General features: G+C 45.6%; 2 protein-coding genes across 2 annotated transcripts; one reads left to right on the plus strand and one right to left on the minus strand.

Annotated features, from left to right (window-relative positions):
- Positions 1 to 1041: 1041 nt before the first annotated feature.
- UBE2Z (ubiquitin conjugating enzyme E2 Z) lies at positions 1042 to 13029 on the plus strand. The gene is made up of 6 exons (XM_024742533.1): positions 1042 to 1661; positions 3582 to 3769; positions 6099 to 6210; positions 8806 to 8918; positions 9680 to 9770; positions 11742 to 13029. The coding sequence occupies exons 1-6, from the start codon at positions 1596 to 1598 to the stop codon at positions 11910 to 11912; spliced, it is 741 nt and encodes a 246-aa protein (XP_024598301.1). The 5' UTR covers positions 1042 to 1595; the 3' UTR covers positions 11913 to 13029.
- Position 13030: 1 nt separating this feature from the next.
- On the minus strand, positions 13031 to 22392 carry SNF8 (SNF8 subunit of ESCRT-II). The gene is made up of 8 exons (XM_024742541.1): positions 22257 to 22392; positions 21846 to 21896; positions 20225 to 20363; positions 19322 to 19426; positions 18614 to 18686; positions 17557 to 17667; positions 16540 to 16636; positions 13031 to 15503 (listed from the first exon to the last, which is right to left on the minus strand). The coding sequence occupies exons 1-8, from the start codon at positions 22308 to 22310 to the stop codon at positions 15366 to 15368; spliced, it is 768 nt and encodes a 255-aa protein (XP_024598309.1). The 5' UTR covers positions 22311 to 22392; the 3' UTR covers positions 13031 to 15365.
- Positions 22393 to 22687: the final 295 nt, after the last annotated feature.

Below are 22687 nucleotides of genomic sequence, written 5' to 3' on the forward strand. Positions count from 1 at the left end.
CGGTCCCCTGCGTCGTCTCCTCCCGAGCCCCATTTGTAAGACACACACACAGCTTGCTTTGCCCGGCCTGAGACGTCAGGCCATCCTGGCTTTATTCCCGGCCTCCTCAACCCCCTCCACAGAGTCCCCTACCCAAGTCTAGGTCGCTTCCCACGCATGCCAGCAACCTTCTCTTGAACCACTTTTCCAGAACCCCAAAGCTCTCTACTCTCACACCTGTTCCAGGAACTCAAGCTTCCATCCCCCCCCCGCCCCCCCACCCAGTCTCACATTGGCTTGTGATATCCCAGTCAAGACTTTCTTTTCTGTATTCTTTCTTCTGAGTCATGTGATTTACTTTCTGAAGCAAATGTACCCAATTGAAATATAGGAACAAAGGCCCAAGGCCCTTCTGTGCTTATTTCTTGGGTGACTGATCTCAGATCATATCATTTAATAGATAATGTTTTTGTGAAATTGCTTAGCATAGTACCTATCCCATAGGAAAAGGGAATGCTTTTTAGCTGCTATTAATCCTGAAACCTGTTTGCTGATAGCCAGACTCTCTCTCCCCATGCCACCATCACAGTCATCCTCATCTAGGTAATCACATTCCCCACATTCCAAGTTCTTTCAGATGTCTCTACCTACTTTCAAGGTTGTACTAAAAACTAAACAGCATACTGTGTGTAAAGTACCTGGCCCAGTGCCTGACACAGTTTGCCAGCTCCATCAAGGCTGCCACCTCTAACTTAAGAAACTCAGCACTCCTCAACTCTTGTACTCCTTCAGCCATTTCAGTCTTCCAATCCTAACATACCTCTGAGTTCTGCCAATACTTCTTTTCCTCCACTCTGTCACTTGTTTGCACTTTTTTATGTCCCTCTGTACCGTAGCAAGTCCCTAGATTTCCCACCTATAGGCCCTTGCTCACAACTGATCCATTCTAGTTTATGAGCTATGACCTAGAAGTCCTCTCATCTTCTATAGTAATGACTTCATGTCATCCTCCACCTGTGAGATTCTCAGCAGTTTCAGAGGGTCCCCATCCCAACATGAAGAGGTCTGTACACTATTAGTCTCCTGGGCAAGAAGGCCATTATTGCTCCCCGCTAGCTCACTTGCTTCATATAATCCCCGTGCTAGCAACGGTCCACTGTGTGGTTTATGGAATTAGTTTTTTAGTGGAGTTGATTATGCCATCCCAGTTACCGAGAAATCTTCATTTAGCATTCAGCCGTAGTACCTGGGAATCTCGGAGGTGGGGAGTGAATGAAGTGCCATGTGGGAGGAAGTGAGAGTAAATGGGATGTGGCTTTTCCAGGGTGACATTGGATACCATTGGGATCTCTGATTTTTTTTTTCCCCCTCTCCCTTCCCTCCCCCTGAGGAAACAATGCCCCTTTGATGATAATTTGCTCTCTGCTTGCCTGACAAATACTCAGCTGAGATTTCTCAGCCAACAAGACGGTGCAAACATTTGTGGTACCAAGCACCACTTTCTCGAACCCTGGCCTCACTGAGGTGATAACAACTGTCCTGCTCAAGGGATTCCCCTTTTTTCTCCTCTCCCTCACTCCCTCCCCCACTTCCTCTTGGTGTTATACAGGGATATCATGTCCATTTATAAGGAGCCTCCTCCAGGAATGTTCGTTGTACCTGATACTGTTGACATGACTAAGGTATGTACCTTGGTGGGGTTTGGGGGTTATTGGGAAATTGGGCCCATAAAGTTGAAAGAGCCTAAAAGAGATTATCCAGCTCACATCTCTGATTACATAGATGAATAAATCAAAACCCCAAGAGAGTAAGTGGCTTGCCCAAGGTCACACAGTGAGGTGGAACGGAGCCTTGAACAGGTATCTGTTTTGGGGTGCCAAAAGGTCCTGGTTGGCTTGGAAAAGCCCAGTTTATGCCTGTTGTCCAAGCTTAATTATTAACAGAGCACTCTTTACCTCTCAAAAGTGCTCCAGTTAGGATGATAAATTATATGGTCACCCTATTGTACTAGCCAGCTCTTCCCCCATCCTGCCACTCTTGACCTTTAAGTGTGGTGCTGTAAGTCAGATGCCAAGAAGGTTGGGGATGGGACAAGCTTGAGTGAACAGTGTTTGTAGTTACAGGGCCTTGTTTAGGCTCCTGTCCTTACTGATTGCTTTTGAATATCCTTTCCACCCCAAAGACCGTTCCTCTCTTGTCCACACACAGACACAAGAGAAAGCTTAAATTCCTCTGGCATAGATACCTAGACTTCTGTGTCATTGATTGCTCTACCCTGAGAAGTGAATTTTTACTTAAACTGATACCGGGAAGAAATCATATTACCTAAATCTAGTGTTGTTTAAATGAAAACTCCTTTTAGTGTCAAATTTCTTATAGTAAAAATTCAGATTTGGTATTATTTGTGTGTCTGTTTTGTTTTGAATAGGTTTCCCTTTAAATTGATTTTTTTCTTTTTATGTGGTTGGAAATGTTTTTCCTGGGACATATTGTTCTTAGTCAAGTATTAGTGTTAATATGCTAGCCCCTGGGGTCCCAGAATTGATGTCATGTTGATACCATTTGAGCTTGCTATTCCAAATGACTGAAGGGTAAAAGATAACATAGGATGCCACCAGGGCAAGGTGGGGACTATAGACAGAGGCATTGGATTGCAGGTCCTTTTTCCTCTTGCTGTTTAAATTCTGAGCAGACTTAAGTGCCTAGGAGCCTTTGTAGATGAAGAAATATAACTGAGTCAGTTAGGTTTTCTTCCCTTCAAGAAGGGAAGTCTTGTTCAATAAATCACAGCTGGAGGAAGAGAACTTAGCATTTTGTTTCAAGTGCTGCTGATTTTTTTATATTATTATTAACCTACAGTGTTGGGGAAAGTTCTGGGGATAGTCTATGGCTCCGAGTGGACCCTGAGTTTCCCCATTTTTCTTTGTATCTTTCACACAGCTGGATGCTGCCTGAGCCACATCCTCCACAGTAGGTTTGAGCCTCTGCGGAGGAGACAGATACCGTAGGCCTCCATCACAACCCTCAGCTCTGCCCTGTGATTGGCACCGGTGCTGTGGCCTCCAATCCCTTTCTTCTTTTCCATTCATCTCCTCCCCTTTGTGCCACATAAATGGAGGGTGGAGTTGCATCGTACGCATGTTTAACCTAGGCAAATCAAACATACGTACTCAGTAAAAATATGTATTGATTTCTTAAAATTAAGCATGCTAGGACAATACTTTACAGATGTATATTATGTTTCACACGTTGGTGTTCTATCCATTTGTTATATAAAATACTGATCAGGGAAGTCTGAACAAAAAACATGCTTTAAGGGAGTTTAAGGGACACTCAAGGGTGATTCCGGCTAGATTCGATTTTCACCTTGGGCTCTAACTTTAGAATGTAACCCCTGAGTAAGATGCCACCGCACTGTAATGGGGTTTCTTAAAATTCCAAAAATACTTATCGGTGCGAGTGAGCACAGGCTATTCATTTTTCATGGTGAGGATATGGATTCAGACGAAGGTCCTGCTTCTGGCGTGGGTAGCAAGTGGAAGCCAGGAGGGCTTGGGATGGGACATCACCTCACAATTTTGAGATGGGGTTTTATTTTGCAGATTCATGCATTGATCACAGGCCCATTTGACACTCCTTATGAAGGGGGTTTCTTCCTGTTCGTGTTTCGGTGTCCGCCCGACTATCCCATCCACCCACCTCGGGTCAAACTGATGACAACGGGCAATAACACAGTGAGGTTTAACCCCAACTTCTACCGCAATGGGAAAGTCTGCTTGAGTATTCTAGGGTAAGAGGAGACTTCTAAGTGGCCAAGTTGGTTGTTAGCAAATATTACTCTAGGCCAGCCTTCATCAACCAGGGTTTCTCATCTGAATCACAGGACACAGAAAATGATGGGAGTGACTGTTTCCTCAATTCTCCCCCGGATGGTACTTGATTACTGTCATTCTAGATGCAGAAAAAGAAGTTAATTCGTGACGTACAGTGGATGCCTTAGTGAAGTGGTTCACCCCGAGCAGCAGTAGCATCTGGGAATTTATAGCCATGCAGAGTCTGGGCCCCCACCCTAGAATTATTATATCAAGAACTCTGGGGGTAGGGCCAGCAGTCTGTGTCTTACAGGCTCTCCAGTTGATTCTGGTGCAAACTGTTGGAGAACTACTCCCTTAGGGCATCAGGGCTTAATTCTCTCCTGAGCAGGTTGAGAAAGGCTGCAGATCCTGTGCCATTCAAGGCTGTGAATGTCTTATTCCTGAGTCTCTCGTGAGTGGCTTTGGAGGCAGTGGTGGTGATGATGATGATTATGTTTTAGCAACTGAATGAAAAATGTCTGAGGTTGGAAGTCACATCAGATATGAAACACAGATGTTTCGAGTACATTTTTGTTTCTGGGTGCTACCAAGATTTTGCTTCATGTGGCTCTCATCCATTCCCTTTTAATCTCCTTCGGGGTTAAAAATTCAGAATGGAAATATCTTCTAGCATATTCTGGATTGGTCTTTTTAGTGTGGTCTGAATTTCCCTGGGGCATAGAACAAGTAAAAGTTGAAGTTAAGAAAGTTGCCCAGACTGATGATACTGTTTTCTTTCTTCCTGTCCGATCCAATATATTAGGTTTGTGTAGGGAAAAGGCAGCTGAAACAAACTTCTCCCTCTGCCCAGTTCTCTCAGATCGAAGAATATGTTCTGTGATTGCGGCAGTGAGAAAGTCTTTTGAAGGAGGTTGTCCTTAAAGAAGTCCTTTATCTCATTAGGGTATAGGATTGTCTGTGCTGGAAGGATAGTGGTATATATAAACCACAGTGGTAAGGAAACTTAGTTGTTGTTTCTGTATGAAAGTTGTTCTTGTGTTTTTGTATTAGGTTTTCCTTCATTAGGCCAATATAAAACTATTTCGAGCAAACATCAGTTCACGGTAGAAACAGGGGAAGTAAGATGGTGGGGTAAAAGTGGCAGAAGTATCGGGTGGAAAAGGAGAAGCTACTCTGACTTTGAAAATTTGCCGTCAAGAATCAGAGTAGAAAATTCCCATGCGTACTTAGTTGACTATTCACTTTAACAGCTGCATTCCTTTCCTCCCTACCTAGAAAAAAATATTGGGCTGACTTACAAAAGAAATTGAATGAGTTTACCCTGTTGACTTCAATGCCCGAATACTAGATGCTTCGGAGAGCACAAGGTCTAGGGTTCCTGGGGGACCGAAGCTGAGAAGAGAGGTTGAGAGGCACTGAAGAGCGAGCTCTGAGGAAGTTACTGTTCCCCATTACTTACTGGCCTTCCCTCAAGGCCAGCAGGGAAAGGGAAGTGGCGAGTTAACTTGAACAAGGCAGTCCTGGTTCGGGTTGTGTTCAGCTTCCAGCTCAGGTGCCATCTCTTCAATTAATTGAGTTAAAAATAAATGTCCTTAATGTCCAAGCTTCCCTCCTTCTCCCAACATTCCATCAGGCATACGAAAGAGAGGAGCAATTTTGGTGTTTCTCTGTTGTTGAAGATGTTGTTCATGTATTATTTTCAAACCCTCCACACTGTAGAAGTGCCCCTTATTCCCTTTCTGTCCTTTGGCAGAGTTCTGTAGTTTTCAGAGGATTTGACACTCTTTGGGGGTTTGATAGAGAGCTGGATCCCCGATCATCAACCCCACCACATGGCCTCTAACCAGGGAGCTTCAGTCCCTTCTCTGCCTCTGTGCTCTACTTCTCTCTCCTCTCTGACTCCATCACCACCCATAAATAAATAAGCTCTTTAAGATCCATAGAGGTTAACATTTAGCTTGCCTTTGGAGCTGTTTTCTTACCTTATTTCTTTCATTTTGATGAAGGGAACCTTCCCTGGCTACTGTTTCTCTCCTAGCCCAAAGAAAATCCCTTCAAAGTTACTTTGCTTGCTTTGCCCTCTTTTGTGACACTTGATAAGAGGATTAGGCAGTTGAGTGATCTCTGGTGAATGAGGGTGAGATGGAGGCTGGGAAATTCCAGAGTATTAATAGTGAAAGAGAAAGTGAGTCACTTATGATGGTGCTTCCAGGCCCCGGGGTACTCGTACACTGGTCTTTCTGTAGGGCCTTTCCCGTCTCTCTCTGCCTCACCCTCTTCCCTTCCCTCTGATGTGTTTTGCAGTACATGGACTGGCCCTGCCTGGAGCCCAGCCCAGAGCATCTCTTCCGTGCTCATCTCCATCCAGTCCCTGATGACTGAGAACCCTTATCACAATGAACCTGGCTTTGAGCAGGTAAGGCCAGGTGGGCCCAGCTGTGGGGTGTAGAATATTGGGTTTTGAGAGATCTGAAAGATCTACTTGAGGGTTTTTGTTTTGTTTTTGACCTGGCTCAGCCCCATGTATTAAACTCGTCACTGTGGGAGAAAAAAGGAGCTGGCATGTGTGTGCCTTAATAATGAATTTTTTTCCCTATTACAATAACATTGTCAAGTTATTTCCATTTGACTTGGATTAAAGTCAGTGGAGTCATTAGGAAATTGATTCTGCGTCTGTTTTGGGGGCTCTTGGAGCCAGTGTGTTCTTCTGTATGCCTTCATTCCCCAGTATCCCTTTAAGGTGCTCCCTAGTGACTACTGCTGAGCCAGACTTTCTTTTGGAGTTACGAAGTACTGTTACCTGCAGAACCACAGGAACAGTCATTGGCTAGGGCAAGAATATTTTAGTCAGTGCTGCCAAATAGAAGGTGGAGAAAACTCATAATTTCCAAGGGTGTACTATATGCCAGCCCCTTCCAAACTTTTGTATGTAACTTCTCATTTAATCCTCATACTAACTCTGCAAGATAAATGTTATCCCCATTTTCAGCTGAGGTAATGGTGACTCGGAGAGGTTAGTTAACTTTCACAAGGACACACAGATCAGGATGTAGTCCCAGGAGCCCAAAGTCTTCCATTGTTTCAAAGCCCCTTCCAGATTACTCATGAGCACAGGAAAAGAGTTCCAGTGATATTATCAAAAGATATAATAATTCAGTTTAAATGATTAAAACAGCTTAATTCATTTTGAAACTATTTGAGATGACACTAACATTGGTGATTCTTCTGTAGTCTTAAACAAAGGGAAATACCCTTTACGAATGAAAAAAAATTGGGCTTCCCTGGTGGCGCAGTGGTTGGAGGTCCGCCTGCCGATGTGGGGGACACGGGTTCGTGCCCCGGTCTGGGAGGGTCCCACATGCCGCGGAGCGGCTGGGCCCGTGGGCCGTGGCCGCTCAGCCTGTGCGTCCGCGGCCTGTGCTCCTCGGCGGGAGAGGCCACAGCAGTGAGAGGCCCGCGTACGGTAAAAAAAAAAGGAACAAAAATTATTCCCTAAGCCATCCTTTCAAACAAATAGTGAATGTGATTTCAGGAGTAGGTGGAAATGGAAACGGACCTCATTGGCTAACCAAGGACCTGATTTTTACGTCTTGTTTGGAAATTCAAGAGATGGGACTTTTATTCTTAAAACTACCAAACATTCTTGGTCCACAGAACCCCCTTGTCTTGGTAGTTTTTTTTCACAGTTCCCTAGGCAGAAAGAAATGCCACAGTGTTCCATTTGTTAAGTAGTTAGGTCTAAACGACTTACTTCCTTCTCAGGTGACTACACTGACTTAATAATAGGATGTGTACACCTGTTCAGTGCCATACGACTTTTAAAATCTTGGAATCAGATCAGAGCCACCACCCTCATTTCTGTTCCCTCCTGTTTTCATATGCTACTTGCTATTTATTAAAGTAGTGACTGAAAATCCAGCTTCGTGAAAACAATATGTCATCAAAAGGAATGTAATACAGTTCAACATTAAAACTGAACTACCTAGGGCTTCCCTGGTGGCGCAGTGGTTGGGAGTCCGCCTGCCGATGCAGGGGACGCGGGTTCGTGCCCCGGTCCGGGAGGATCCCGCATGCCGCGGAGCGGCTGGGCCCGTGAGCAATGGCCGCTGGGCCTGCGCTTCCGGAGCCTGTGCTCTGCAACGGGAGAGGCCACAACCGTGAGAGGCCTGTGCACCGGAAAACAACAACAACAACAAACGGAACTACCTATCTCAAGGTAGTAGTTTGCATGGAATTTCACAGGTGTTGAATACTGTGGTTTTCCTCAAAAAGTTTACAGTATCCCATAGTGCCCTTCTCATTTCGCTGTGGTGCACGTTGGGAACGTGGTGGTAGGCTGAAGGCATGTGTGTATTTCCTGTTCATTACATGTTTTGATCAGAGCCAAGGCTCTGATTGACTAGAGTTGGTGGTGGGAGGGGGGAACAAGGGAAGAGTTAAAGGGTGGAACGCCATGCTCCCGTCTGTTCACGCCCACATGTTCCTATCAGCTCTCCAGACCAGGTTCGGAGTTTTTTCTTTTGAAAACTTCAGGTTCTACTTCTGATAGACAATAGTTGAATTCAGTGATGGTGGAATCCACAGATGTGTAAAGGAGTTACCCAGGAAGCATCCTGATATCTATAGGTTTTTCAGGCTAAGACTCCTAGCATCATTTATACCTTTTTGTCCCACCATTATTCTTATACATGGTTATTTCCCACTTAATCCTTCCTGCGAGGCCTTTCATTTCAGGCTTAGGGAAATTTGATGGATGTGGTTTGCTGCTTATAGGTCAAATGACCCATAACAGAGGATGGGTACTGGTATGTGTGGCTGGGGGGGGGGGGCGGGGTGAGTGGTCTCAAGGACTTAGTTGCTCTTCATGGATCTGACATATAGTGGGAAAGGTATCCTCTTAGTTCATTTGCTTGGGTCACGTACCCCATACTAATCCTAAGATCTCTTCCCATTGGCTTTTCTTTTCACCTAAATTTTGTACTTGGATACTGTGGTGTCTGTCACATTATAGGAGAGACATCCAGGAGACAGCAAAAATTACAATGAATGTATTCGGCATGAGACCATCAGAGTGGCGGTCTGTGACATGATGGAAGGGAAGTGTCCCTGCCCTGAACCCCTACGGTATGTGTGAAGAGAGCCCACTTGGTATTTGGTATTCCTTCTGGTATTCCTTCTGGATATTTAGCTTGTTCGTACATTTGAGAACCTTTGCGGAAAGATGTGGTTCATGCTTTTAAAGAGCAAGTGACCAAGGGGTTACCCAAAAGGAAGTTCAGAGAGCTTTTCGGTTCTTGGAGAGTGCCGAGCCTGATGGGAAAGACATAGTCCATGCCTTCAGGGAGCCCCTGTTTGACTAAAGACACTTAACTGTTATACAGCCAAATGAGGTGTAGAGTACTTCATAATAAACCCATTTCTTAGGGTTCAAGTGTATTTCTTGGTGTTAAAAACTAGATGAGCAAAGAGTTAATGAAACAAACTTTTCTAGGAAGTGGGGGGCAACAGTTTTTTCTTTCTTTTTTCTTAATTGACGTACAGTTGATTACAATGTTTCAGGTGTATCTAGGAGAATTTTGATTAAGGTTTGGGATTAGGGATGGCCTGTGGAAAACGAATGAGAATGAGCGAAGTCATGAGTTGAAGTTGGAGTTCAAATGATCAGTATTAACAGTCACTCTCATTTTATAATCCTTAGGGTATAAGGGAAATCAACCATGGGCAGTCAGCTGTTTCTTTTTCCATTTTCCATTGAAAGATCTTTGTAGGAAACCAAATCTGGTCTTGGGAACTCTAGCTGCTGAATTTGGCATTAAGGTTAGATGGTGGAGGGGTGGTGCCTTCGCCTCTTGTTCCTAAGTGAAGCTTCTTTGCTTGTTTTCCAGAGGGGTGATGGAGAAGTCCTTCCTGGAGTATTATGACTTCTATGAGGTGGCCTGCAAAGATCGTCTGCACCTTCAAGGCCAGACTATGCAGGTAACAGAGCCCCTGCTGCTGACTCCAGAGGCCTTACAACAGACCATGTAAACCCCCCTCACAAGGGTGACATCCACATCTCTCATAGAGTTCAGAGCCAAAAGGAACCTGGTGCATTGAGTAGCTGAGGCCCAGAGAGAGACTGAAGTCATATGGAGTTGGTTCTAGGTTCCTGGCATAAAGTAGGTACTCAAGAGTAGAATCTGAATCCTCCTGCTTTCTAGCCTGGAACTCCTTCCCTTCTTGGTCAGTAGTCTTTTCAAACCAAGAACATTCGGCCCTCTCGGAACTTAGGGATTATGAGAGTCATCTGTTGGAATTCCATCCCTAGCTCAGGGGGGTGCTAAGAGAAGGAATGCTTAGGGAAACATTGGGTGTGCAATTATTGTTGAAAGAACCTAATACAAGGATGGTAACCAGTTGTTCATTCTCTGCCTCTACTGGGGAAATGTGCTTCTGCTTCCAATAAAAATGCAGAATTTAGGCTTGCTTAAAAGAAGAGGTTCTTATTAAACCGAATTGTAAATAGGATCCAATATAAGCAACTGGTTGAGAAGCTTCCTGTCCTGAAGGGCCAGTCCTGTGTCTGTTGGACCATTTACTTGCTTAGAAAAGTGGTGACTTGGATAAGTGGCTAAAGCCTCTTCAGGTTATTTCCAGTTATTTTTGGTCTATGTTCCCACCCAGCCAGCACCACCAGCAGTGGGAGTAACTGTTTCCTCAGGTGCTGCTCAGAGATGGTAGCTTCCCTGTCCTCCCTTCAAGGACTTCCCTCCTACGTCCCGCATTTAAACTCAAAGGGCAGGACCAGCTCAAGACTGACTTGTCTCCTGAACCTTTTTTGAGAACATACCGAGGATGATGCATGCTGTAGCTTGTTCCCCATCAGGAATTATCATTGCTGGTATCTAGCAGCATTTCTAATATTCAGTCTGTGAAGGAAAACCAACTCATGACAAGGGAAGGGCAGGGAGGAGCAGCATCTGGGAAGGTGGAGAATGGGTGGAAATGGAGCCAGTGAGGGAAGGAGGAAGGTTTGGGAAATTGACAGCTCCAGAGTAAGTGTGGAGTTCAGTTTTGGGAGAACATAACCCTCAAATGTGAAAAGTATGGGCTGTAGTCACAAGAGACTGACTTACATCCACTGGCCCTTGATCATGATGGTAATGTGTGGGCAGAAGTGTGGAAGGAGTTTAGGTGGGAGAAGCAGACATTATGTGAGAGGGAAAATCGTGGACTTTTTGTAACAGCCAAAAGGAAAGAGGTCTCCACTTGTTTGAACGCTGGGCAAGCTACTTTGCTGCCATAATCCTTATTTAGCATTTTAAATTTCTTTTTTTACACCCTTCACCCCACCCATAGTTATTTTTGAGACTTTAAGGACAGTTAACCCCTTTCCACGTAATGTTTGGTTATCTTTGATCTCGAATGACAAGGACTGGAGTGATGCCCAGAAACCTGGACAGGAATGTGATGACTGGTCCGTGGGGAGGAGGGCAGGTGCTTATCCGAAGTCAGAACTCCTTCATTCTAGACCTGCCTGTGATCTCAGAAAAGCAAATTACCCTTTTTGAGTATAGGGAATGAAGGATAATTTTCCCCTTATATAGTTTGTATGAGGTTAATTGAAAACACCAGCACACTTAACGATTACAGTCCTGGTCTTGAATTTCTCTTCCCTATCTATCTCGCCGTTACTGTGTCCCCCTTCTGCACAGTGGCTTGCTTTGGGGGAATGCAAACACATTTTAATGTTGGCCCAAGCCAGACCTATCTGGGGTGGTGAACGTGCCACAATATTCCTAAACAAAGATGATGTTGTCTGCTGTTGGCAACTCTCTGTGCTATGCCCCCTTCTGTCCCCATGCTCAGAAGTTGAGCGTGTGTTTCACGTGGGCCTAAAGCTGCTCTGTCTAGGGTGAGCCACCCAGACTTGAATCTTCCTTCCCGCTTGTCTCCTTTCCCCCACAGGACCCTTTTGGAGAGAAGCGGGGCCACTTTGACTACCAGTCCCTCTTGATGCGCCTGGGACTGATTCGTCAGAAAGTGCTGGAGAGGCTCCATAATGAGAACGCCGAAATGGACTCTGATAGCAGCTCGTCTGGGACAGAGACAGACCTGCACGGGAGCCTGAGGGTTTAGACCCTGCTCCCCTCTCCCCTCCCCCCACTCGAGAGTCCCAGCAAAGTCCCTTCCCCCCACCCCAGGGATGGAGAGGCACTTGTGTATCTCCCTCCAAATGTGACATCATCCTGCAAGATGGCAAGAACCAAGCAAGCTTGGATCCCAGGGTGTGGAAGTGGGGAGGCTGTTCCCGATCTGACCTCCTTGGCTCTCGAGCATCTGGGGCTGTGTTCATCCCATATCAGGGGCCAAGGTACCTATGCAGGAGCACCTAGGGCGAGGGCCTCTGGCAAAAACAAAACAACCAACACACCTCTCCACAGGGCCAGGTCCTTAGGGACAGGTGGAGACAGAAATTGCAATTCCTAGAGGGAGTGTGCCCAAACGATTTATGGGGATATCTGGAAGGGAGCTTGGGGTGGGGAGCTGTCTGTGACACTTAAGCAGTCTGGGTGGTTGTCTGTCTGTCTTCAGTTTTGAAGCAGGGCTTCCCAATGCCCTTTTCCTCCCTGTCTCTTTACCCCCATTATTTCCCACAGGCCAGCCTAATTTTGTTTTTCCTAATTTATAGTCACTGTTCTAGACAGACCAAAGAGAAGGAACAGTGGTGGAGTCTAGGCTGCTGACGAGTAAGCTTTACCAGCACCTGAGCACCTTTCTCCTCTGCCCCCCATTCCCTCACCCACTCTAGATTTAAGACAGAAGGTAAATGTGACTGGGCCTGAACCGAGGTCTTGGGAAAGCCTGCACAGGCACCATAAGAAGCTGACTTGCCGTTCGTTCCCGCAATCACCGATTTGAAAAGTTCCCAATGCAGACAACTGTTGTGTGTTTGGGATTAGAGCCACTACATAGAACAGTCTCTTACAGATTTTTCATAAATACTAGTCACAATGAGGGTATTACTCCTGGGGGTGGGGTACAGGGGGGAGGCTGATGCTAGTCCTATTGTATTTTGTTTGGCTATCCTTGTGTGTTTTCACCTCAGCCTGTAGTCCCCCTCCTCATTTCAAGGCCCAGGGAGGGGGCTTCCATGATGGTGGGGCTTCCGTGGTGGCGCAGTGGTGGTTGAGAGTCTGCCTGCCGATGCAGGGGACACGGGTTCATGCCCCGGTCCGGGAAGATCCCACATATGGGGAGCAAGGGTGGCCAATGGCAGAGGGGATTGGGGCTGGGACTCTGTGAAGACTCCTCTCCTTCTCCCTGCCCCCCCACCCCCAGCTGCTCTGTCACTGACTCTGATGGGTGTTTGCCTGGCTGTGTCGCTTCTCTATCTATTTAGCTGCAGTGATCCTTTATCTGGTTGGCTCAGAAAAATGTGCTTTAGGTGCCCTGTGACACTGGGCATCAAGGGAACCCATCCTTCCCCTTTTCGATGTGTTCTCCTGTACTTTCCAGATTCTTACTGATAGGTCTCCCAGGGGGGTATTGGTGAACCACATGACACAGGGCCTCAGTCAGTATCCAGCCACATGTAAGGGAGAGGATAACTTGTACCTGCTCTGCCCGCTGCTAGAGAGGCCTCTGCCTTGTGGGTCATGAGACTTCCTGGGGAAGTTGGGAAGGGGGTTGGGCACAAAGGAGAATGTCCTACTTGGGAGGGCAGGAAGCAAAGGAACTGGACAGGAAGTGGGCTTGGGGGACAGAAGTATAGCTTTGAAACCTGAAGGCTGGGCCTCTTCACAAGAAGACTGAAGAAGGGGCCCTGCTTCCAATTTCCCTCTTCCATTCCCAGAGCTAGTACAAGGCTTGGAAGAATGCCCTTGGTCTGTTGGTCCAGTGTTACCTGTCATACATTTAAGTGTTCCCACTTTCAAGTGACAATCCTCTCCTTGGTCCTGCCATGGGCAGAGCATGTCTGGCGTACCAGCCTGACTTTCACGTCCTAATCTTGAGTTGAGGAAATATATGCACAGGAGTCAAAGAGATGTCTTTATATCTGACTGTACATAAATGACGTTTTTTGTTTTTTTTTTTTTCTTTTTGGTGCAATAAAGTTTGTTTTGGCAGAAGGAGGAAGCGCCTATGGGTGTGGGAGGGTTTGTGTAAAAGGAAGAACGGGATTGTTTTGACAGCCACACCTCTCACCTAGGCCTGAAACTGTCAGGGATAAAGATAGTGCTCAGTGGAAGCCAAAAACTTGGGTTACGTGGTGTGGGTGGAAGCAGGACTACTGGTGGCAAAAGTTCCCATCATTAAGAAATAGGGTCCTTTTTTTTGAGGCTGTAACTTTGGCAGTCAGGAAAGGAATGCCATCTTAGCCTCGGCTGCTTCGAAAGAAATACCTGTTCAGGAAGTGAGCTTGTCCTCAAGGACAGGCAGAGGTAGAGATGGGCTCAGGCTATATATTCCCCTTGCTAAGGGAAAGGTGTCTTAGTATAGATAGTCCAAACCATTGGGTTTTCAGTTTTCCGATACCAAACTACCCCTTCTTAGGAATTCGGAATTCAGACCATGAAGATGGGGCTTAATGCTGGCCTCCCAGCTCATCACCTTCTCTACCTGCTATAGAAGGCTCTTGCTTTCTGGTACAGAGGCTTTTCCTCTTGGCTGACCATGTGTGTCGGAAGAAATTATACACAAAATGTCCTGCCAGCCTGTGCCACGCAAAGCTGCATACAAGAAAGCGTGGGCCCAGGCTCTAGCTTTGGCTCTGCTTAAGGTGGTGGCCTCTGGTCAATTAGATTCCTCACCTGCCAAAGTTAAGGACACCTATTTAACTTTTAAGGTTGTGAGGACTATACAAGGTGTATATAAAACTGGGTGTCTGGTAGGTGTTCAATAAATGATTCCCTTTCCCACCCCTAAGGTTAGAGGGATGACCTGATGATCACTATAGGAGGAAAAGGTAGTAAGGAATTTGAGGAGTACTGCATCCACTATTGGTTAACTCCCCTCAAATTAAATTTTCTTTTCTGTAACCACCATTTAACATTGACCTCTATTTCCTTCATACTCGTAGCTGAGCCTGCTGCCATAACCTGGAACCTCTACAAAGGAAGCTGGAAGAGACTGAAAGGGTGACTATTTACTGGTCCGTTAGGGTCTGCTCATTTGAGATAAGGAACATTTTATGAGGAAGGGGTTTGAATTAACAGAGGCTATAATTTATGTCTCAGGGCCACAGAAACTAGACTGTCTAGCCAGGAGACAGAAGGCCTTCATTCTAGGCCCAGCTCTACCATGAACTTGTAGATGACCTGTGCAAGTCATTTTATACATGTTCACTGTTATCTATGTTACTCAGGTTATCCTTAGCGGATAAAAAAGGTTTTCTCCAATAAAGATGCAATGTGAAGGCACTTTAAAAAAAAAAAAAGTAATGGCTGAAGAACACTGGGGGAAGAAAAAAATTGGAATTTTTTTTGGTTTTTTTGGTTCTTTTTTAAAACAAAGTTGTTGAGGTTTTATTCACCACCAGCTCCTCCCTCTTCTCCCTGCCTGCTGCTGTGCCCCCTTCCGCATTCCCAGTCAGGGGAGGGCTTCTCTGGCCTCCTCAGCTGTAATCTCCTGGGAGTAGAGGTCAGTGAAGAGAGCTGGCAGCCAGTAGTGGGCCTCCCCTGGGGCCTGCAGGTCCAGCCAAGCCAGCCCTTCCTTCAGCAGGTGTTCCTGGCAGAAAAAGGAAAAATCAACTGAGAAAGGGGGGTTTACATAATGTAGGGTAGATAATCCTCAAACCTATCTTGGCTTCAGTGGGGTTTTCAAACTAAATCTACAAGAGTGCCTTCACATATTTACACAGCCAAATTAGAATGATTTGTTTAGCCTAGGTCTTTGCCTGAGGTGTGAGAAATGCCACCAAGTTGCTTAATCTGTGCTGCTGGGAAAGAGGATAACGACAAAGTGGGATGTTGTGGAAGGAAGGGCTACAGAAATATTTGCTATATGGCTTTGAGCAAATCACTAACTCCATTCCCTAAAACAAAATGGAGAGCAGTACCTTTCAGTTAACTTATGGAGTAACAGACAGCTAGGGGGAAACCTTTTTGGAAAAGTTAACGGAAAAACCGTATTAGTATTAGAATGGACTCACAGTTCCTATAGCTGGAAGTATGCTCCAGATGGGTTGGTTCTACCCAATATCATTAAATGTTTGTTATCCCCACTTCAGATGAAGTTAGGTCTATAGTTCAACTGCCTGCATGAGGAGAAAGGTGTTGAAAGCCAGGGTTCCTACGTGCTCGTGCACTCCCTCTTCACATCAGTCTTCATCAGTACCATGAAATGTGTATATATAAAACTATATGTAACATGCACTACAATAGTATATGGTTACAGCAATGTAGTTACCAGCAGTTAATAATCCCCTTCACTCTGTACTAACAGTGTTACTTCCAGTACAAGCCACAGTAACCATCTGACCAGGCTTTCCAGGTCAGCAGAGAGAGGCATTGGTGACTCCCCAGTGGCATGGCAGCCTGGCTGTACCCATGTGCCAGGGCTGGAAGCCTGCCTTTGTGAGTTCTACCTCTCAGTGCCATCTTCAGAGAAATGCTGGGGTTACTTCCGGTGTGGCAGCAGCAGCCTTCCAGGCAAGAAGTCAGCAGAGAGAGAGAGGCCAAAGCGCTTGCCTGTGTGGTACCTGTCTAACCTCCTCCTCCCATCTGGGGCCCATCTTTTCTGGGCCATTCCAAAAGTCACATACCAGCACTTGCCGCGCTCGCTCCGTCTCCCATTTAAGACTGGCTTTGATGTCACTGACAGTCACATAGCCACTTTTCTGAAGGAAGGAGGAATGGAGGCTGTGTCAGTTAAGAGTGTCCTTTCCCTTAGAATCCAGCATCTGCCCAGGGACAATTAATTTACCCAGGCAGGAGGGGGAACTGCCCTTGGGTGAAGCCTAAGAGAGCACAGAAGAATGTTTAGAGGTCCCAGTAGAGAGCAAGAGAGAAGTGACTTTCAGGATGACAGAGGTAGGTTGAGGGGTTCAGTCCTAAAAAGTAGAGTCGAGTCCCTGGTACTAAAATATTAATGTAGACTTTACCAGAGAACTCTAAAGTGACAAGGAAAGATTCAGAATGATTAACTGATAGGAAGAAATGGTGATCATCATAAACTGTTCATAATCTAAAATATTTAAGTATTCAGCCCCTGTCCTGCCTCACCCTAACCATTTCCCAATCCAGAAAAGCCCCCTCCCTCGTTTAGTTCTATTCTACATTACAGAATTGAGAAAACTGAACATGTCTTCCCTAAAAACATGATAAGGATTTCGAGGAAGATGATATAGCTTAAGGCATTGCTGAGGAACAGGAGGATGGCAAACAAGATTAAACATTTTTTCAAAGAATCCATAAAGTAGTTTTATGAAGACATCAAAAAATCTGTCCACCAAGGAAATTCAGTTAGTGGTCTGCATGTCTGTCTACACTAGACTGTAAGCTCCTTGAGAGCAGGAACTATATGGTACCCATCTTTATATGCTCCTACAGCCTGGCCCAGTGCTTTGCACTATAGCTGCTCAATAAACGTCTGCTAAATAAGCACAGGTCTGAGTAGTGCATCCGTTAGTTTCAGCAAAAGACCTGAGTGATGGAGGGGAGATCAGAAAATCCCCTCCCAGACTGCCTCTACACACACATGCGCGCGTGCACGCACGGACACACACGCGCACACGCACACATACACACACTCCCCCTCCCTCCCCCTCCCTCCCTCCCACATATTAAGCTCAGCTGGAACAGACTGAATGAGGTAAGTGCCGCCCACAGGGATGATGCCGAAGCCAGTGCCCAGTGCCTTTAGTTTCTTGATGGCCCTGATCAGGTCGTCTCTGAGGTGAGGAAGAGCTGCTTAAAGACCCCTGGCAGACCAGACCTAGCAACAATGCAGTTTCAGCTCTGCCCTGGGCAGGATACCATGACTGAAGACTCAAAAGGCCGCACAACATTTAACTACATCAGTAAAAAGGCAGGGTCAAAGTGCACCAAATGGTGCTTGGACATTCCAGGGAAATGGTATAGGAGTCAGGCTCTCCACTTAGCAAACCATTCCAATACCAGACAGAGGTAAAAAATATGCTTCCAGGAGCCCATCAGGAAATGTGAATAAGTGAGCTGAACTTAAGAGACAATAGGGAGTACTGTAAACTATGGCAAAATAGAGATTTGAAAGGGGCAACCCAGCTGATTACTGCCATTTGGAAATTCAGGCCCAGTAGTGCCAGATTTTGATTTCTTAGTTGACAACTAACTGAAATTAAAGAAAACCCACAAGATAATGTGTAGACCACATATCCAGCCCACATACTGAGAGTCTTTTTTACCTTTTCTCAAATTGGAGTCACACAAAGGCTAGTGAACCGGGTCAATTTACACCCCATCTTCTGAGCCCAACTCCTTTCCCCAGCCTTTCTCAGTGCCAGCTCTAGTCTCCTTGACCACAAATAATGTCAACAGTGTATACAGCCCCGAGTACGTTTAAAAAGAAGAAAAAAAAAAGTGTATACACACACCCACATTATTTTTATGCATGAAAAAAATGCTTAGAAGGAAATCTACCAAAACTTTTAACATTTGTAATATCTCAGTTGAGAATGGGTTTTTTGTTTTTTTATATCTCTATTTTCAGATTTATAAAATAAAAACGTTTCTTCTGATCATGAAGAGGAATAAAAATGATTCTTAAACTAGCCTAGACGAACGAGTGGTAAGGAGAAAAGATTTCCACCTTTTTTAAAGACCTTTCTATACTCCAAGGGGTTGGAAGGCAAAACCTACTGGCTGACATCCTGGGCGAATTTGCCCCTTCCTTTTAACACCTGTTGATGTAGTTCCTCCAGAGTTATCAGACCTATTGGAGAGGGGGACAGAAAGCAGTTGAAGGATTACCTTTATGACTTTAAAAAAAAAAAAAGACAGCATCTCTGAAAAACTGTAAATGCTCTCTTGACACCAAGGCTATGTCTACAGCCAATGATTTCTGTCTATAGCCAATGATTTCTAACTAGGTTTAAGTTTTATTTCTTAACTTCAACACAGACCATTCAGTGTTCTTATTAAGATGATATCACTGAATGATCGTTTTAAAGCTAACATTCTGGGGAGCACAGAGACTCCATTGGCATCACCGCACCTTGGAGAAGCAGGGCAGGCCTATAGCAACTAATGAGAAAATCATAACCCGGACACATAATCTATCAGGGAAAAAGGCCTATTTCCTACCTGCCTGTATGTTCTGTAACAACTAGGAGCTAAGCCTTCCTGGCCAAAGACCTTCGGAGAATAGAGATAATCATTCAGATTTACCCTTGGCCATGGAGACTGGTCATGGATTCAACATCATGAAGCACTAAGATACTTCTCAGGACCTAACAGCTTCTCAAGACCTTACTGGCCTGCAGACTGCAGGATAGGAAAGATCATCTTTCAAGATTTTTTCCCTCTCAGAGAAGCCCAAAGCCCAGTCCAGGACCGAGCCACCCTCACCTCCATTCCGGTGTTTCAGGGCCAGGCACACTTCGATAATCTGGACACCCAGCTCGTAATAGAAGTCTCCCACGCCTAGCATCTCAGACCAAAATCCTTTTCCAGCTAAAAGACAGAAAAACAAAAGCTAGGTTATTCAATAGTTACATCTTTTCTTTCAAAGTTAGATTAAAACATCTATTCTAGTGCTTGCTTCGGCAGCCCATATACTTAAAAAAATACATCTATTCTATGGGAAGTCTTCTCTGCCCAGCCTTACGTCCTTCTGCTCCACTTACAACTCAGGATCCTCAGCACAATCTGACTCTTGGTAATTCCTACTAAACAACAGGTTCAGACAGTTCTAAAGGTGGGCAATCTATTTGGCTGCTAACTCTGGCTCAGGATACTATAAAAGTGAGTTTCCTTTCCCAAAGCATGCAGTGAAATATAATGGGACATATGGTCTAGACAGGCTAAGAAAAAGAATATGCAGACCTGGCATTCAAAAATCCATTGAAGATATTTTATTGAGTAAAAAATGCAAGTTACAGAGTAATAATTACAGCATAATCCCATATATTTTTATATATATATATATTTTTTTTTTTTTTATGCCTGAATACATGCTACTTTTATCAAAACTTTTTTTTTTAACAAAGGGAAAAATAGTCATAAAAAATTCCACAGCACAGCATTCCAGGGAAGATCATGTACACGGCTACTCAGCCTGCACTCCAACCTCTCCATCTTTCCCATCAAACTGGATACTCAGCCATCCTGCCAGGGACTCCCTGAAGACAACATCCTCTGGATCTCCCTGTAGGCCCTTATAGAAGACGCCCCAACAGTAGTGACAACAACTAGGTGAGCTTTGTCCCTTAGCAACCCTAGAAGAACACTGGACCCCTACAGACAACTTACAGGCCAGAGGATCCACCCCAATGGTGGCACACATGTCCTGGAACTGCACCCGGAACTCAGGATTCTTCCGTATCTCCTGCTTGTGCTTGCTGGCAAATTCTTCCAGGTTGGTCTTGAACATGTCCAACTGCTTTGACATCTGCAGGATGAATCACAGTTAAGTTTAGAGAACTTCCTTCATCACAAAATACAAAATTAAAGAAATAGAAAAAAAATTTTTTTCCTTGTGCTGAGAACTCTTAGGGTTTACTCTCTTAACAACTCTCATTATATAACATACAACAGCATTAATTATATTTCGCTTGTTGTAAGTGCTTCTTTTCTTCTTCCCAGAAGAAAAAAATGTTATTAAATTGAAGGTGCAATCAACAAGGACCTACTGCATAGCACAGGGTACTCTACTCAATATCCTGTAATAACCTACATGGGAAAAGAATCTGAAAAAGAACAGACATATGTATATGTATAACTGAATCACCGTGCTGTACACCTGAAACGAACACAACATTGTAAATCAACTATACTCAAAAATAAAATAAAAATTTTTTTAAATCTAATGAAATTAATTAATTGAAGAGGCACCTAATAATTCTGCAGCATTCACACGGTGGGAAATCTTCAGCCACTGACAGAAAGGCTAGATAGGAGAGAAAGGAAGCCTGGCATGAATTAGGTGTGTTGTTTTAATCTCTGAGTCAAGAACCTCCTTGGGGATAACCATAGATAAAGAATCTCTGAGGAAGGCATGTGGCTCTACCAGAGTAGATTCTAAAGCTAAATACTTTTGGTTTGGGGATATTCTGACTTCCCATTTGCATTACTCCTTCTCTTTCCCTAATTAACAACCTATCTTCAGCTCACCAAGAATAACCACTCCTGGCCCAGCATCTCCTCATTTCCAACATATTAGAAATTTACACATTATTATAATCACCATTTCCAGTTGATTCCTGCACGTTATCTCCCCTGAGTGGGAGCTTTTGAACAGCACACCCTGTGTCTATTTATTTTCCTCAGTTCAAGGGCCCATTTCCCTGCCTCACTGCCTCCTTCTCTTCTTCACCAGGCAAAATAACTGAGTAAACAACAGGGCATGTACAGAAAAGGGAAGTGTTAGAGAAGGAAACTGCAGGAGCCATACCCCCATCACTGACACTTCTGGTATGCACCTAGATGTGATGGTGGTGGGTGCCACAGGTTAGGCAATATTTTCAGGTTACTCTTAGGTATTTAAAGTAAAAACCCAAAAGACCTAAATCAAACAACTCTACCACTTACTACCCATGTAACCTTGGATAAAGCACTTAACACCTCAGTGCCCTCAATTTGAAAGTGCGAAGAACAGAGTTCCTTCCTGATAGGATTGTCAGGAGGAATGAACAAGACAGTGTATGTAAAGAAAACGGACATGTGCCTGGGACGCTACAAGCAGGTAATCACTCAAAGATGTTAGCTATCATTGTTATCAGCAAGTCACCTAAATGATCTGAGCAGCCCAGAAACTGGGGTTTGCCAAATGCCCTATTTTTAGTTCGATCCAAACAATCTGGTTTATATCAAAGGTGTCCTGCCCAGCCTTGTCGGATCTCCCTTGCTGCCTGGAGCCCTCCATCCCACTCACCTGGGCCAGCTGGTCCTCAGCCAAGACAGTCCCTCGCTCCTTATACTTGGCCTGTCAGACAAATAAACCAGGATGAGTTGAGAGAGTGGGTGCTGGGGGCTCCCACTTGTACTGCCTCCGCAGAAGTATTAAGAGGGTCTCGCAAATGGTTTTTCTTAGGGAGAGGGGGTGAGGAAGTAGAATAGACGACTCGACTGTAGTCTAATTGGGGGAAGTGGGGGAAAGGGCTGATGGATCTAGGGATGCTGACATTCCAATACACCGGAAGCTGGAGAAACTCAATTCCCTGGGACCGAGAAACCCGCGTCAGATTCTGTTGGGAGGCGATCTGAGGGTACAGAGCTCTGCGCGGAGAGACTTCGGTCTCTCGCGGGTCTGGAGTGATTGTAGGTCCCGCCTCCTTCCCCTCACCTCCGCAAGCTTCTTCTTGGCGATGGCGCCGGCTCCTACTCCGCGGCGGTGCATCCCCACCGTGGCCCGCGGGCCGCCCCGCTGCCGGGACCCCGGGTCTCCGCGTCCCGGGATCCTCCACCAGCTCCCCCACGCGGATGCGCAAACTGGACGTCATCTCCGCGCGCCGGAAGTTACGCCCAGACTTCCGGCCGCCGGGCTGAACTCCCCCACTGCCAGGGGCTGGGCGTCCCCGCCTCGTGCTCCAGCCAGGATCCGCAAAACTGATTGCGGCCCAGCGCTCCCCACACAGGTGGACGCCTCGGACCCTCTCGAGTTCATGCGACTGACCCCACCGCCACCCCAGCCTGCAAGTGAAGGCCCGCCGCTGCGCACTGGCCGTCTGTTGCGTGCGACGCGCTGAGTTGGGCGCCGAGCGTTCCATGTTAAAC

Source organism: Neophocaena asiaeorientalis, unplaced genomic scaffold, assembly GCF_003031525.2.
Source record: "Neophocaena asiaeorientalis asiaeorientalis breed wild unplaced genomic scaffold, Neophocaena_asiaeorientalis_V1.1 scaffold1, whole genome shotgun sequence".
Classification (NCBI taxonomy): Eukaryota; Metazoa; Chordata; class Mammalia; order Artiodactyla; family Phocoenidae; genus Neophocaena; species Neophocaena asiaeorientalis.

Bases quoted from the DNA above. Each gene is read 5' to 3' on its own strand.
- UBE2Z (XM_024742533.1), top strand. From the start codon at position 1,596: ATGTCCATTTATAAGGAGCCTCCTCCAGGAATGTTCGTTGTACCTGAT. The intron at 6,211-8,805 runs GTAAGGCCAGGT...GTCACATTATAG, and splicing joins ATGAACCTGGCTTTGAGCAG to GAGAGACATCCAGGAGACAG. The intron at 9,771-11,741 runs GTAACAGAGCCC...TTTCCCCCACAG, and splicing joins TTCAAGGCCAGACTATGCAG to GACCCTTTTGGAGAGAAGCG.
- SNF8 (XM_024742541.1), bottom strand. From the start codon at position 22,310: ATGCACCGCCGCGGAGTAGGAGCCGGCGCCATCGCCAAGAAGAAGCTT. The intron at 16,637-17,556 runs GTGGGAGGGAGG...TAACTGACACAG, and splicing joins GTTCCAGCTGAGCTTAATAT to CCTCCATTCCTCCTTCCTTC. The intron at 15,504-16,539 runs GTATGTGACTTT...TTTTTCTGCCAG, and splicing joins AGCGAGCGCGGCAAGTGCTG to GAACACCTGCTGAAGGAAGG.